Here is a 12085-nt window from a genome sequence, read left to right as displayed (position 1 = left end):
TTTCATTTTCTTCTTTGTACCTGCAAGGGAGGCTTTCCTAACAGGATCCCTTTGAAAGGATGAGTTAAAGTTTCTTTGTTTCGAAATGCGAGTATAGAGCTCAGATTCCGCTGCAAAAGAGCCAAATGAAGTGCAACACAAAGGCTAAATGGAAGGATTCCGACTCTTGGCTATTTGTGTTTTCGTTACTAGAAAATAATTAGACCTAATGAATATGCAGACGACTTTGTAAATAAACTAGGTTATATATATACATATACATATATGTATATATATATTTAAAAATGGAAAGATATCTGCAAAATAATGGAATTTTATTTTTATGCTCAGTACAAATTTTCAAATGTACAAATGTTTCTGAGTTTAATTGACTGAGTCACAAAGATTTTTCTGCTTTTAAGTACCATACTTATACCTTTCAACAATCATTTTAATATATAGTCAATGGGTCTTTGTAGCAAGAACAAAAAGAAACTATCCTCAGTTTTTCAATAGACTTTGAGCTGGGGAAAGACAGGTTAATCGAGGGCTGTATCTAGAAAACAACCAAGTGTTGTATGTTTGCACTGAATCCAAATGTCTGCATTTTCCTAACTAAATCAAAGGGAGTGTTATTTCTTTTTCTGCTCACTCATCTGAAGGTAAGTAAATTTTCTCTGGCGATCAAAAGCCTGCTCAGCAACAAAGACACCGCCTGCTTTTTCCACCGTCCTGGTGTGGCGAGTTGAGGAATTTCAATAACTGTGACAAGGGTGACTGATTTGTGAACTAGAAAAGGTTTGAATGTCAGAAAATTTACATTGGTCCTATCTATCGAGGATTTTAAATAAAAAAAAGTATTTGGAGATCATTGGAAAGCTTTATGCAGCCTAAAGGAACAATGAAGCTTTGGAAAATTTACAGTTTTACCTGAATGAATGAGAGCCAGCTTCAAAAGAGGATGGGGGTGGGAGTGTCGACGGAGGGAGATAGAGAAAAAGGAAAAAAGAGAGAGAAAACAAAACAGGAACAGAAAAGAAAAAAGAAAAATAACAACTTTAAAAAAACACCATAAAAAATTAGAAAGTTAAGAGCTCTCACCCACCTGCGTTCTGATGGGCGCAGGATGCGTGATTTATTTCAGAAAACTGATGGAATGAGCCAGTTAGTTACCCCCGAGAAATCACGTCTCTTGTAAAGAGAAAGTGAAGTGAACATGTGCTCTTGAGATCTTAAATTATAAACAAGGAGGGGGACAAGGAAAGGGAAAAGAAAAAAAAAACTTCAAAAGGAACAAATAACAAAAGGCTCTTTAGCTAGTCTTAAAGAAAAAGAGAAAGGAAGGAAGAAAAGAAAGTTGCTGAATCTGAGTATTCTGGAAGTGCCTTAGTAATGTTTACCATCATGCTCCTCATCATCACATCATCATCATCATTACCCTGATCATGAAATAATCATCAAGGAGCAGGTTTCCAGAAAAGAAAAAAAAAGTGTGTGAGAGAGGAGGGCAAGAAAGAAAGAGATCCGTGGTTTCTTTTCTTTTCCTTTCTTTTCCTTTCTTTTTTTTTTCTTTCCGTGAGAAGAGGGGGAAAATTTGGCAAAAAAAAAAAAAGTTGCTACTCCTGGAAACCCTGTTTGTCAAAAGGGGATGTCAAGCTCTTTACAATACCTGGGATTGATGAGCCGGGCGGGCCAATCAGAGGAGAGTTGGGGCTTTGCGCGCCCTTAGTTGGAGAGGCTGCAGGGGAAGGGGGGAGCGCAGCGGGACCAATCCGGGCCCACGTCGCTCCGCACGTGACTCCTCCCCCTTCTCCCATTCATCAAGGGGGGGACGGTGTCGTCTTTTCAATTCATTTATCTGCAGGAATGATTGCCGCTATCAGTCTCGCGCTCACCGCCCGGCTGAGGAGGTGAAAGTTTCTCCCCAGGAAGATAAACCGCAAAAGACAATATTGTGCATGATTTGCGCCTTTTTTTTTTTCCAAAAAGCAAAAAAAAAAAGAGAGAGAGAGAGAAAGAGACAGACAGAGAAAGAAAGAGGAAGAGCAGGGGAGAAAGAGGGAGAGAGAAAGAGAGAAAGGGAAGAGGGGAGAAAAGAGTGGTGGGGAGCTCAGAAAAGAGAGAAATATTTCTTCCACTTACGTTTCTATATGCAAAAAATACGGGAGGAAGTTTTTTGGGGGGCTGCTGAGCTCCATGATTTTTTTGCAGGCAGCCTTGACTTGGGCCTCCCGCGCCGGAGACTAACCCGAAAGAAAGTCTAACTCCGCGGCGGCGGCGGTGGAGGCGGCAGCGGCGGAGGCGGAGTTGGAGGAGGCAGAAGCAGCCTGGGCTGGGGTTTCGGCTGCATCTTTTGGGGGGCGGGGTGGGACAGGCTTCTGATTTTTTTCTGATCCGCTTTTATTTTTATTTATTCTTTTTATTTATTCTTTTTATTGTTTGCTTTTTTTCCCGTGCTTCTTCCTGACTGTGGCCGCGGCAAGTTGACCTCCGTCTCCTGCTCTGCTCTATTCTACTCTGCTCTACTCTTGTGGCTTTTTTTTTTTTTTTTGGAGGGGGGTGGGAGGGTCGGAGGGTGGGAAGGAGATTTTGGTTTTTTCTCAAGCCCCGGCTGGTGATTGCTGGTTGACTTTCCGAGGTGTTTTTTTTTTTCCCCTCCTCCTCCTCCTCTCCTCCTCCTTTTCCTCCTCCTCCTTCTCCTCCTTTTCCTCCCCCCCTTTTTTTTCCTTGCGAGGTGAGGGTGGGGGGGGCGGGGGAGGCTGGGGCTGGCCGAGGGCGAAGATGCTTCTGGACGCCGGACCCCAGTATCCCGCCATCGGGGTGACTACCTTCGGAACGTCTCGCCACCACTCCGCAGGCGATGTGACGGACAGAGAGGTGGGCTTGGGCATCAACCCCTTCGCCGACGGCATGGGAGCCTTTAAAATTAACCCCAGTACCCACGAGCTGGCCTCGGCCGGCCAGACCGCCTTCACCTCGCAGGCTCCTGGCTACGCTGCGGCGGCCGCCCTGGGCCACCACCACCACCCAACCCATGTCAGCTCGTACTCGAGTGCCGCTTTCAACTCGACCCGGGACTTTCTGTTCCGTAACCGGGGCTTCGGCGAGGCGGCGGCCAGCGCGCAGCACAGCCTCTTCGCGTCGGCCGCGGCCGGCGGCTTTGCCGGGCCCCACGGGCACACCGACGCCGCGGGCCACCTTCTCTTCCCGGGGCTGCACGAGCAGGCGGCCGGCCATGCTTCGCCCAATGTGGTGAACGGGCAGATGCGCCTGGGCTTCTCCGGGGACATGTACGGGCGGCCTGATCAGTACGGCCAGGTCACCAGCCCGCGCTCGGAGCACTACGCTTCCACCCAGCTCCACGGCTACGGGCACATGAACATGAACATGGCTGCCCACCACGGGGCGGGGGCCTTTTTTCGCTACATGCGGCAGCCCATCAAACAGGAACTCATCTGTAAGTGGATTGAGCCCGAGCAATTGTCCAACCCCAAAAAGTCCTGCAACAAAACTTTCAGCACCATGCACGAGTTGGTAACTCATGTCACGGTGGAGCACGTTGGCGGCCCCGAGCAGTCCAATCACATCTGCTTTTGGGAAGAGTGTCCGAGAGAGGGGAAACCTTTCAAAGCCAAATACAAACTTGTAAACCACATCCGAGTCCACACGGGGGAAAAACCCTTCCCTTGTCCCTTTCCTGGCTGCGGGAAAGTGTTTGCCCGATCAGAGAATTTAAAGATTCACAAAAGAACTCACACAGGTATAGTAACATAAACCCCAAGCACGTAATATCCCTGTTTGGTTGAGATGCTTGGGAGGGCCGTTCGGGGAGCAAGGCTCTGGCCAAGTTCCTGGCACGCAGGCACCAAAGGATGATTGGGAATGTGTGTGTGTGTGTGTGTGTGTGTGTGTGTGTGTGTGTGCGTGCGGGAGAGGGGATAGGAAAAGAGTTACTAAGAGACCAGAGGAGATATTTTTCAAAGTAAGATCCGGGGAAATCGAAAATACAATTAAAAACAATCAGCTAGTTGCGTTCAATGCCTACTTCTTTTATCATTCTGGATGCATTTGAGAGGGCTGGTGGGTGGGTGGGGGGGACTGTCTTAAAGAGAAAATAGAGTTTAAAAAATCGTTTCTGGGATCACATGCCCCCAAACATTTCTCTCTTCAAAGGAGGGATTTGCCAGAGGAGGCTAATGAAATTGGGGATGGGGGAGGCTGGTGAAAGGATGAGACAGGGGAGAAAGAAGTGCGCAGAGTCTTCGATCTTCGAGAAATTTTTTTTAGGCTTATACTTATTTTCTTAAAAAGCTCGGTTCCTCCTGGATCGCTTAAGAAACTGGGCTTTGGGTTCAGTTAAAACCTTGAATAAATGTGCATTTTATCCTATGGCATGGGAGGGATGCTAATCGGCTCTGAATCGATCATACCCATTGTTTCCAATAAACTGTGGGTCAGTGGGAAAGAGAACATTTAAACTCCTCTTTAAAACGCTGATGGGTTGTCGGGTCGGTGTTGCTGGGCCGTCCTTTTTTCTTCAGGCTGTACTCAGAATAGTGGGATTCAGGTTATTTGGTTGTCCTTCACTTGGGCTGAGATCAACTCTGTTGTCAGCTTTGCATCCCAACCCTCTAAGTCCAAGGAATCACAGAAATGCTTCCCGATATTGCCTTATAAAATAAGTGTTCGGGGCGCCTGGAGGGGTGGGAAGTGGGGGGGAGGGGAAGGAGGGGGAGGGGAGGGAGTAAAAACATCACGAGAACCAGCCATAAAAGCGGAAATTTAGATAATAAGGACCATATAGAAACTTACAACACCTCTTCTGTATTTCCCAGAACCTAATGAGCAGCCGAAGATTCCAGGTTGGATGAGGAAGTTTATAATAATAATAATAATAATAATTTTAAAAAAACACTTAGAGAAATCCTGAAAATGAAATACTTTTCTAAGAGGGCCACAAAAAGACTGCGAGTAAATGGAGGAAGAAAACAGAAGCAGAAACCAAACAGAAAATGATAACCCCCAAACGTACCTCAGAAAAACATTTTGTTACAAAGTTATTTTCTATTTATTAAAAAAAATTATTTTGATGAATCAGTTACAGTCTTTCTAATTGATCCTTTCCCCTCCCCCCCATACTAGGTGAAAAACCATTTAAGTGTGAATTCGAAGGCTGTGACAGGCGATTTGCAAATAGCAGCGACCGCAAAAAGCACATGCATGTGCATACTTCTGATAAACCTTATCTCTGCAAAATGTGTGATAAGTCCTACACTCATCCGAGCTCACTCAGAAAACACATGAAGGTAATAGCTGCACTCTTGCAGTCCCGGGATCGCGTGGGTTCTTCCCCCTCTGTGTTATCTTTTGTCACTGTGGACAAGTTCCAACTCTACGATTTATCTAGAGAAGGTGGAAACGCCAAAAATTGTTCCTTTTAGAGGTCTGGGGCACTGGATGAGAAAATGAGAGCCAGAATGGGCCGAATGCATTGTATTGTAGTTGTTTTTTTTTATTCCTAGAAAAACTGATTGGGTGGGGGGTGCTACTCGGGTGAAGTAGATATTTCTTAATGGTAGAGCTGTCTGAATTTTATAGATATTTAAGTTGGAAACCTTTTGCCACTAAGATAGTTGCACTCCCAGGGCCCATTCTGATTTGACTGTTTTCCTGGAGCATTCATTCAATGGCCAAGCTCAGTGGCTAAGGGAGGAAGCCGCGGGGTTTTCCTTTCAATCCAAACCCCTCAGGTCCTCTTTCTTTTGTTTGTCCCCGGATCGTATTTACCTTCCTAGCCAGCCAGCCTAGGGGCCAGATCCTAGTTAATGCCCTCGGCAGAGATAGAAGCCTGTGTAGAAGTGCTCGGTTCTGCAGGACCCTAACCGATACCCTTTCCTACTTATTACTGTAGATCTGGGGAACTAACTTAGAGGAAGGAAAGGGGAGGGGGGGGGTAAAGGGGAGGAGGTAACAGAGCTCCTGCTCAGTCACCTAGCAGCTGAGACCATCAATATTATATTTTTATATCTTTAAAAACAATACTTTATTTCCGCAGGTCCACGAATCATCTTCCCAGGGATCGCAGCCTTCTCCAGCCGCCAGTTCAGGTTACGAATCTTCCACCCCACCCACCATCGTATCTCCTTCCACTGAAAACCAGACCACGAGTTCCCTTTCTCCATCTTCTTCAGCAGTCCATCACACGTCTGGCCACAGCACGCTCTCGTCAAATTTTAACGAATGGTACGTTTAAAAAACAAACCAGAAAAAAAAAACAAAAACAAAACCCTATTTAAAAGACTCCACAAAAATTAACGAACACTGCGAATCAAAACAACCCCACACACAAGCCCCTATAATCTTAATTTTTTTTTAAAAAAAGCTTCCAGTAGACCCAGAAGTGCACAAAATGAAGAATCAAACTTAAAAAAAAATTAATTGTGTTTCTGGGCAATGACTTGGTAGATAAGGGGTAGAAGAAAGCAGGAGAGGTTGCTTGACCAAATGTCATCTCTGTAGGGCTGATGACTCCAGGTCTGAGTTTGATGGGGCTTTTAGGACATCGGCCTTTTTTCTTCTGTAAATACAGAATTATTAGCATAAAATGTACTGTTTGATTTTGTAAATAGTTATATCACAGTTGAAGCGGGAGGGGGGAATCTGTGGAATTGTGGTCTTTGCATTATTGTGGGGGGAGGGGGGGAGGGGGAGGGATGGCCGGAGGGTGGAGGGGGTGGGGGGTGGGGAGGCAGAAATTCAACTATTTGTACTGAATGGCAAGAATGTTCTAGTAAATGTGTACCACAATGTGAATTCCTTTGTATGATTACAGTCTAAACGTCAATCTAACAGAATATTATTGATATTAATGTGCTTTTTTTGTATAAAGTGCAAACATTTCGTCCCAAAGTCCAGTCTAAGTAGTGCAGTAAAATGTTGTTACAGTCCTGTCAAGAATTCGTATAGTACAAGCCTGGATCTCTCTGCGTGTCAAACTGTTACATTTGTTTATGTAAAGTGATATTAAAAAAAAGATATAAACTATATCTGTCCATTGCTTTTGGCAAATACAACATAATGTATATACTTCCTAATTTCCATATTTATCCGCATGTAAAGGGCCGGTTATACATGTTACAGATATTCAATATTTATGGATAGAAGAACTCGTATGTAAAATTTAGTTTACAGAACTGTTTGGTAACATTTCGTACCTTATTAAAGATTCTTAAATCTCATTAACCGTGGTAGGACTTTCTTGTTCTCCCAGCCAACCTGCTGCAACTTGAGCTCTCTTTAGTATCGGCTGCGAAAACTGTATCAGTTGTTTTTGTTTTTGTTTTTGTTTTTTAACCGCTCTCCCTTCTGTCACTGGGAAGGCAGCGACGGTGCTCTCTATATAAATGTCATCCAGGAAAGAGTCCCTGCTGGCATGAGGATAGTGTATAATTAGTATTTATATCAAAATTTATGAAACAAATTTTCGGCCGCAGTATAATTTAAATGACCTTTGAAGACATAGAATAACAACCATAAAAATAGCAGAAATAGATTGCATATGCTACATAAATATTAATGTGGGTGAATTGTGGAAGCCGAGAAGCCTTTCCATACCATCCCCACTGCAAATGAACTCTCAGGCTAGCGTCACACTGCCCCCAAATTAAATTAATTCGGGTAAAACATATCAGGAGATTTACAATATCATATTTTAAGTTGTTGTTTTTAAATGAAAACGTTTATGGCCATAACTAATTTACGTGATGTAGATTCATGGTTTTCCATGGGCCCTTCTTTGTGCAGAAGTGAATGTCCATAAAGACGTTTTCCTTCGATCCCTTAAAACGTGATGTTAATTTAAATTAATTACTTCCTATGATATGTTATTATTACTATAATTTTGCCAGTGTTATTAGCTTTCTCCAAAAAATAAATCTAGGGGAGAAGAATTATTTTATGTAATTTGATTATCTTTCTATCTCTTTTATTTATTTCTCATTTACTTAAGAAATTCGTTCCATTGGCTGGCGTTGATACAGTAAATTTGTAAATGAGGAGACAATATAAAAAATCTAAATTACTTGTGCTTAATGACTGTGGCAGAACGCCTTTTCTCTAAATCAGATTGTCTCTCTCGCAGTTAAGTTTGATAGATTTGCTATACTGCTTCCACTAACTTAGCTACGCTTGTTGGAACTGTTGGGCTTTGTTCCTTGTTGTAGCTTGCATGATCGCCCCATTAAGCAGACAACGTATCAACAGACAACACAAATCATGAGCCTGGCTAAAGCTGCGAGTGCGTGTGATATGTGTGTCATAGAGTGACGTGCAGAAACTGACCTTCCAGTAGACCAAGATGACACTTTAACAGCTTCTTTAAAGAAATATTATGTGTAAGGCAAGTCACTAGGAAGGCATATTAACTTCGAGAAAGCAGGCAACTCCCCCCTCCCCAAGTCTGCCACTTCTGAAGATGGTGCCCAGTTCTTCTGAGGACAAGGTAACTCTTTGGACATGTTGGCCGAATATTAACCGTAACACTCACCCCATGCACACACTCTCACAGAGTCCTGCAATTTGCTCCCCATTCATATTTTATAGTTATATTTTTGTCACTTGAAACAGACAAAAATCCTATTTGAATGGAGAGAGATGTTAACTTTGGGTATGCCTTATGGCTCTGCAGAAACTATGTCGTTAATGAAGTTTACTTTTACTTTATCAAAAATGTTATTCTGATTTTAAGCTTAATATCTCCAGTAAATGAAAAGAGCGCCACCTTGCAGGGTTGGAAGAGATTTAAAGTTCAATGGTGGGACCCAACAATACATTTTTGCAAGTTGAAGAAATTTATGTCACCAAAAGTCTCCCCCAAATGGCTGTGGGGGTTTGAAATTGATTACCATTCTAATATCTGAAGGGACTCCAGACGGTCTGCTTAACAATTAATAATTGTATAAATAAGAATAAAAGTAGGTGAGGGATGTAGGAAAGATAACACCTCAATCAATGTTCATTCTCCCACCCCCTTTTCCCCCCAGGAATAAGAACCGGCTGGGATGTCTAATACAGAAAACACATAATATTATACTTGGCTAATGCTTGGTTTTAAAGGACTTTTTTTTCTTTCCCAGAGTATCCTTAAGGATTATTCTGTTAGGATTTCTGAAGGAAGGTCATTTCTCTATTATGGAAAGCCACTAGTTTATTCTTCATTGTGTTTCTACTGTCTTCTTTTTTTTTTTTAAACTGAGATAGTGGGGAGTCGAGGAAGCCTAACATTGTTGCTATCATATAGAGATCAAATTAGGAAGTTAGGATTTTTTATTGGGGGGACGAGGAAAGGTAAATGTTGGCATTCAGTCTACTTAATTTCAATATTAGCTCTTGTTCTGGAACAATAAACAGCTCTTTTTAGTATTTGAGGTTCGGGGAAGAGAGATGATAGGAATATACATTTTCCTATTGAATGTCTAGCATAATCTAGTCCATAGAAAAGAAACTTTTGCAGCAGATAAAACAGACACAAAACCCCCATTGCATTGTAGTCGGCAATATTAATGATTTAGGTCGCCTAAAATGGTGTTTCAAACTTAAATGCTGTCTATTATTTTGCTCGTACCTTTAATGTCTGTTTCTTGAGATGTATTTTTCATACTTTTCTTCATGGGCTATTAGGTTTTGAAATACATGAATGTTAGCAGCAAAATATGATGCTCGACTCTATTTTGCAGAAGCTAGAGAGTCTGTAAATGGCTTGTGTCGTGTGTAGTTGTGGGTTGTGATTCAGGCAGAAGGCTCTATGTATTGGTACACATTTGCTGCTGTCCCCTCCTATTCACCAGTCCATTAGAACCTCTAACAAGTTATTTAAAAAAAAGTTATATAGTGCCCATAGAAAATGTTGAGTGGATGCAGACTGGCTGGGGAAATGAAATGCGGAGAGTCCTTTTTCATATGCCTACATTGATATAGGAGCCATACAATTGCACACATTCATGCCTGTGTTGGGTGGTACTAAATAATTTTCAAAAATTTCTGCCCCCTTTGTTTTCTTCTTCAAAAGCCACCCCCAACTGTTTTAAGCGTTTGCAGCTGATCATTTTCATTTTTTAAAGTCAAGCATTCAAGTTAACCTTTAAGAAGCAAACCACCTCCAAAAGAAAGATGTAACCTTTCAATCGGCCCTGTCTGCTTATCATTTTTTTTTTTGCTTTAGCTGACAATAAAAATAGCACTAACCTTCTATACTGATGGGCCTGGCATTTAGCTTTTTTTTCTTATTTGTTTGTTTTTGTTGTAAAGTTTCCTATAACTTTTAAAGGGTTGGCCCGCTGAATCTGCTTCTTAAAGCCCCCATCTTATTCCGCCTCCCTTCTTTAAACCACAAACCCAATCACCTCCTCCCAACCTTCAAAATGAAAATCTTTCACTGTATCTGATAGCATTTGAAAGAAGAGATAAAGATAATTTTCTTGTTAGGCTAAAAGAAATGAATGGCGCCCAATATTCTCGGTTTCTCTTGAGACTAGTCACTATTTTAAATTAACTTGGTCGGTATTGTATCACCTAGAAAGAACAGTATGCTCAGCGGCTGCCGAGGGAGGCCTGACTCCTTGCCAATGATGATGAAGCCCGTTAGGAGTACCTGGCTTTCTCTCGACCATTCCCCGCCCCTCTAAAGCCTGCGCCCTTGTAAGTGGGCCAGCTTTGGAGTCATTGACCATCTATCCTGAGTCTAATTTTCTAAATTGAAAATGGAATTCCTCCTTTCTAGGTATAAGTCATGTCCCCAATTTCTGTTGTGCTCCCCTTCCCCGCCCCCTCTCCGTTTTGAACTCGAAGAGTAACTCAAGCCTGGCAGTCCACATAAGAAGCCTATGCTTTCTTGTAAAGATGGAGGCTGTTTGAACAATTGGCTGCAGCAGACTGGTTTTAGAATTTTATGAAGTCCACCAGGCAAAACGACCCAAGTTTTCTTAGCTGTACTATTCATTGTCGAGAGTCAGTCTCCTAACGCACTTAGTTTACACTTGGTCTGAGCTCTTCTAACCTCTTCTATAACTACTACCATCATTTTTAACTTTTGCAAACGATCTGCCTATACAGTTCCCCAAGTCTTCATAGACTAACAATTCAGCAAACCTATTTTAATGCTAATTATTAATCTTGAGAAAAGAATAAGAAAAAAGTCTACATGGATGGATGGATGGATGAAACCCTATATAATTCAGGCAAAGTTTTCCACTGAACTAGGCAAGGCTTGTTTGGTTCAGCCTCACTTACTGGATAACAAGAAACATGATCAGGCAAACCAAGGACTATTTTTACCGAGCAAGCTGGATTCTGTCATCAATCTGTAACATTTATTTCTCCTTCAGAATGATAGTATATAATAGCACAAAGTTTCCAGGTGATGGGGGACTGGAGACAAGATTTTTCACAAATAATAAATCAAATGAACTATCTTTAAGATATAGTTTATGGAAATATGCTGTTTGGTGTTGGGGAAGCCAATGACTTGTGTCTGTTTGCATGTCTAGGTGTGCATATATGGTATCTAGCTGCAGACGATAGCTGTGTGTGTACAAATTGAGTGCACGTATATGGGGAGAAGAGAAGCACACACACTGGACGAACTGCTTCGTAGGTTATATTCTCGATCACATTTACACTTAGAGCACATACTAATAACTGGTCATCTGTTGAGCTTGTATGCATACATGTATGTGTTGCGGGATTAGATGTTTTAAAATCCTCGAGTCCTGTCGTCACAAAAGAGACCTCAGCAAACCAATTTTTGCTTTGGTCTCTCCTGTGACAATTTCCACCCTGGAAAAAAAATGAAAGCCAAACCCCAATTTTCTTCCTGCCTAACTGACAATATGCTGTCTGTCTCGGCGTCTTGCGAAGAGCAAAGAGGGGGAGGACAGTGAAGATGGGCAATGGGGAGGAGACTCGGTCCAAACTGATTCCTAGAAGAGAGACCATATTTCGAGAAAGAAAAATCTCTGTTTGCTTGCTGCATCAGCCTGCCAGGGTTTCTGAAAAGGTTCCCAATGCCACACATGAAACAGGCTGCTCTCTTTTTAAGTACACACACTGC

General features: G+C 42.4%; 1 protein-coding gene across 1 annotated transcript; it reads left to right on the top strand.

Moving 5' to 3' along the window:
* The first annotated feature begins 1829 nt into the window (after positions 1 to 1829).
* Positions 1830 to 7223, top strand: ZIC1 (Zic family member 1). The gene is made up of 4 exons (XM_007507935.3): positions 1830 to 1889; positions 2191 to 3739; positions 5122 to 5285; positions 6035 to 7223. Exons 2-4 carry the CDS (start codon positions 2761 to 2763, stop codon positions 6230 to 6232), a joined length of 1341 nt encoding a protein of 446 aa, XP_007507997.2. The 5' UTR covers positions 1830 to 1889; positions 2191 to 2760; the 3' UTR covers positions 6233 to 7223.
* Positions 7224 to 12085: the final 4862 nt, after the last annotated feature.

Source organism: Monodelphis domestica, chromosome 8 (genome assembly GCF_027887165.1).
Source record: "Monodelphis domestica isolate mMonDom1 chromosome 8, mMonDom1.pri, whole genome shotgun sequence".
NCBI lineage: Eukaryota > Metazoa > Chordata > Mammalia > Didelphimorphia > Didelphidae > Monodelphis > Monodelphis domestica.
The sequence above is the reverse complement of the archived record's forward strand: the minus strand, read 5'-3'. Positions and strand labels throughout refer to the sequence as shown.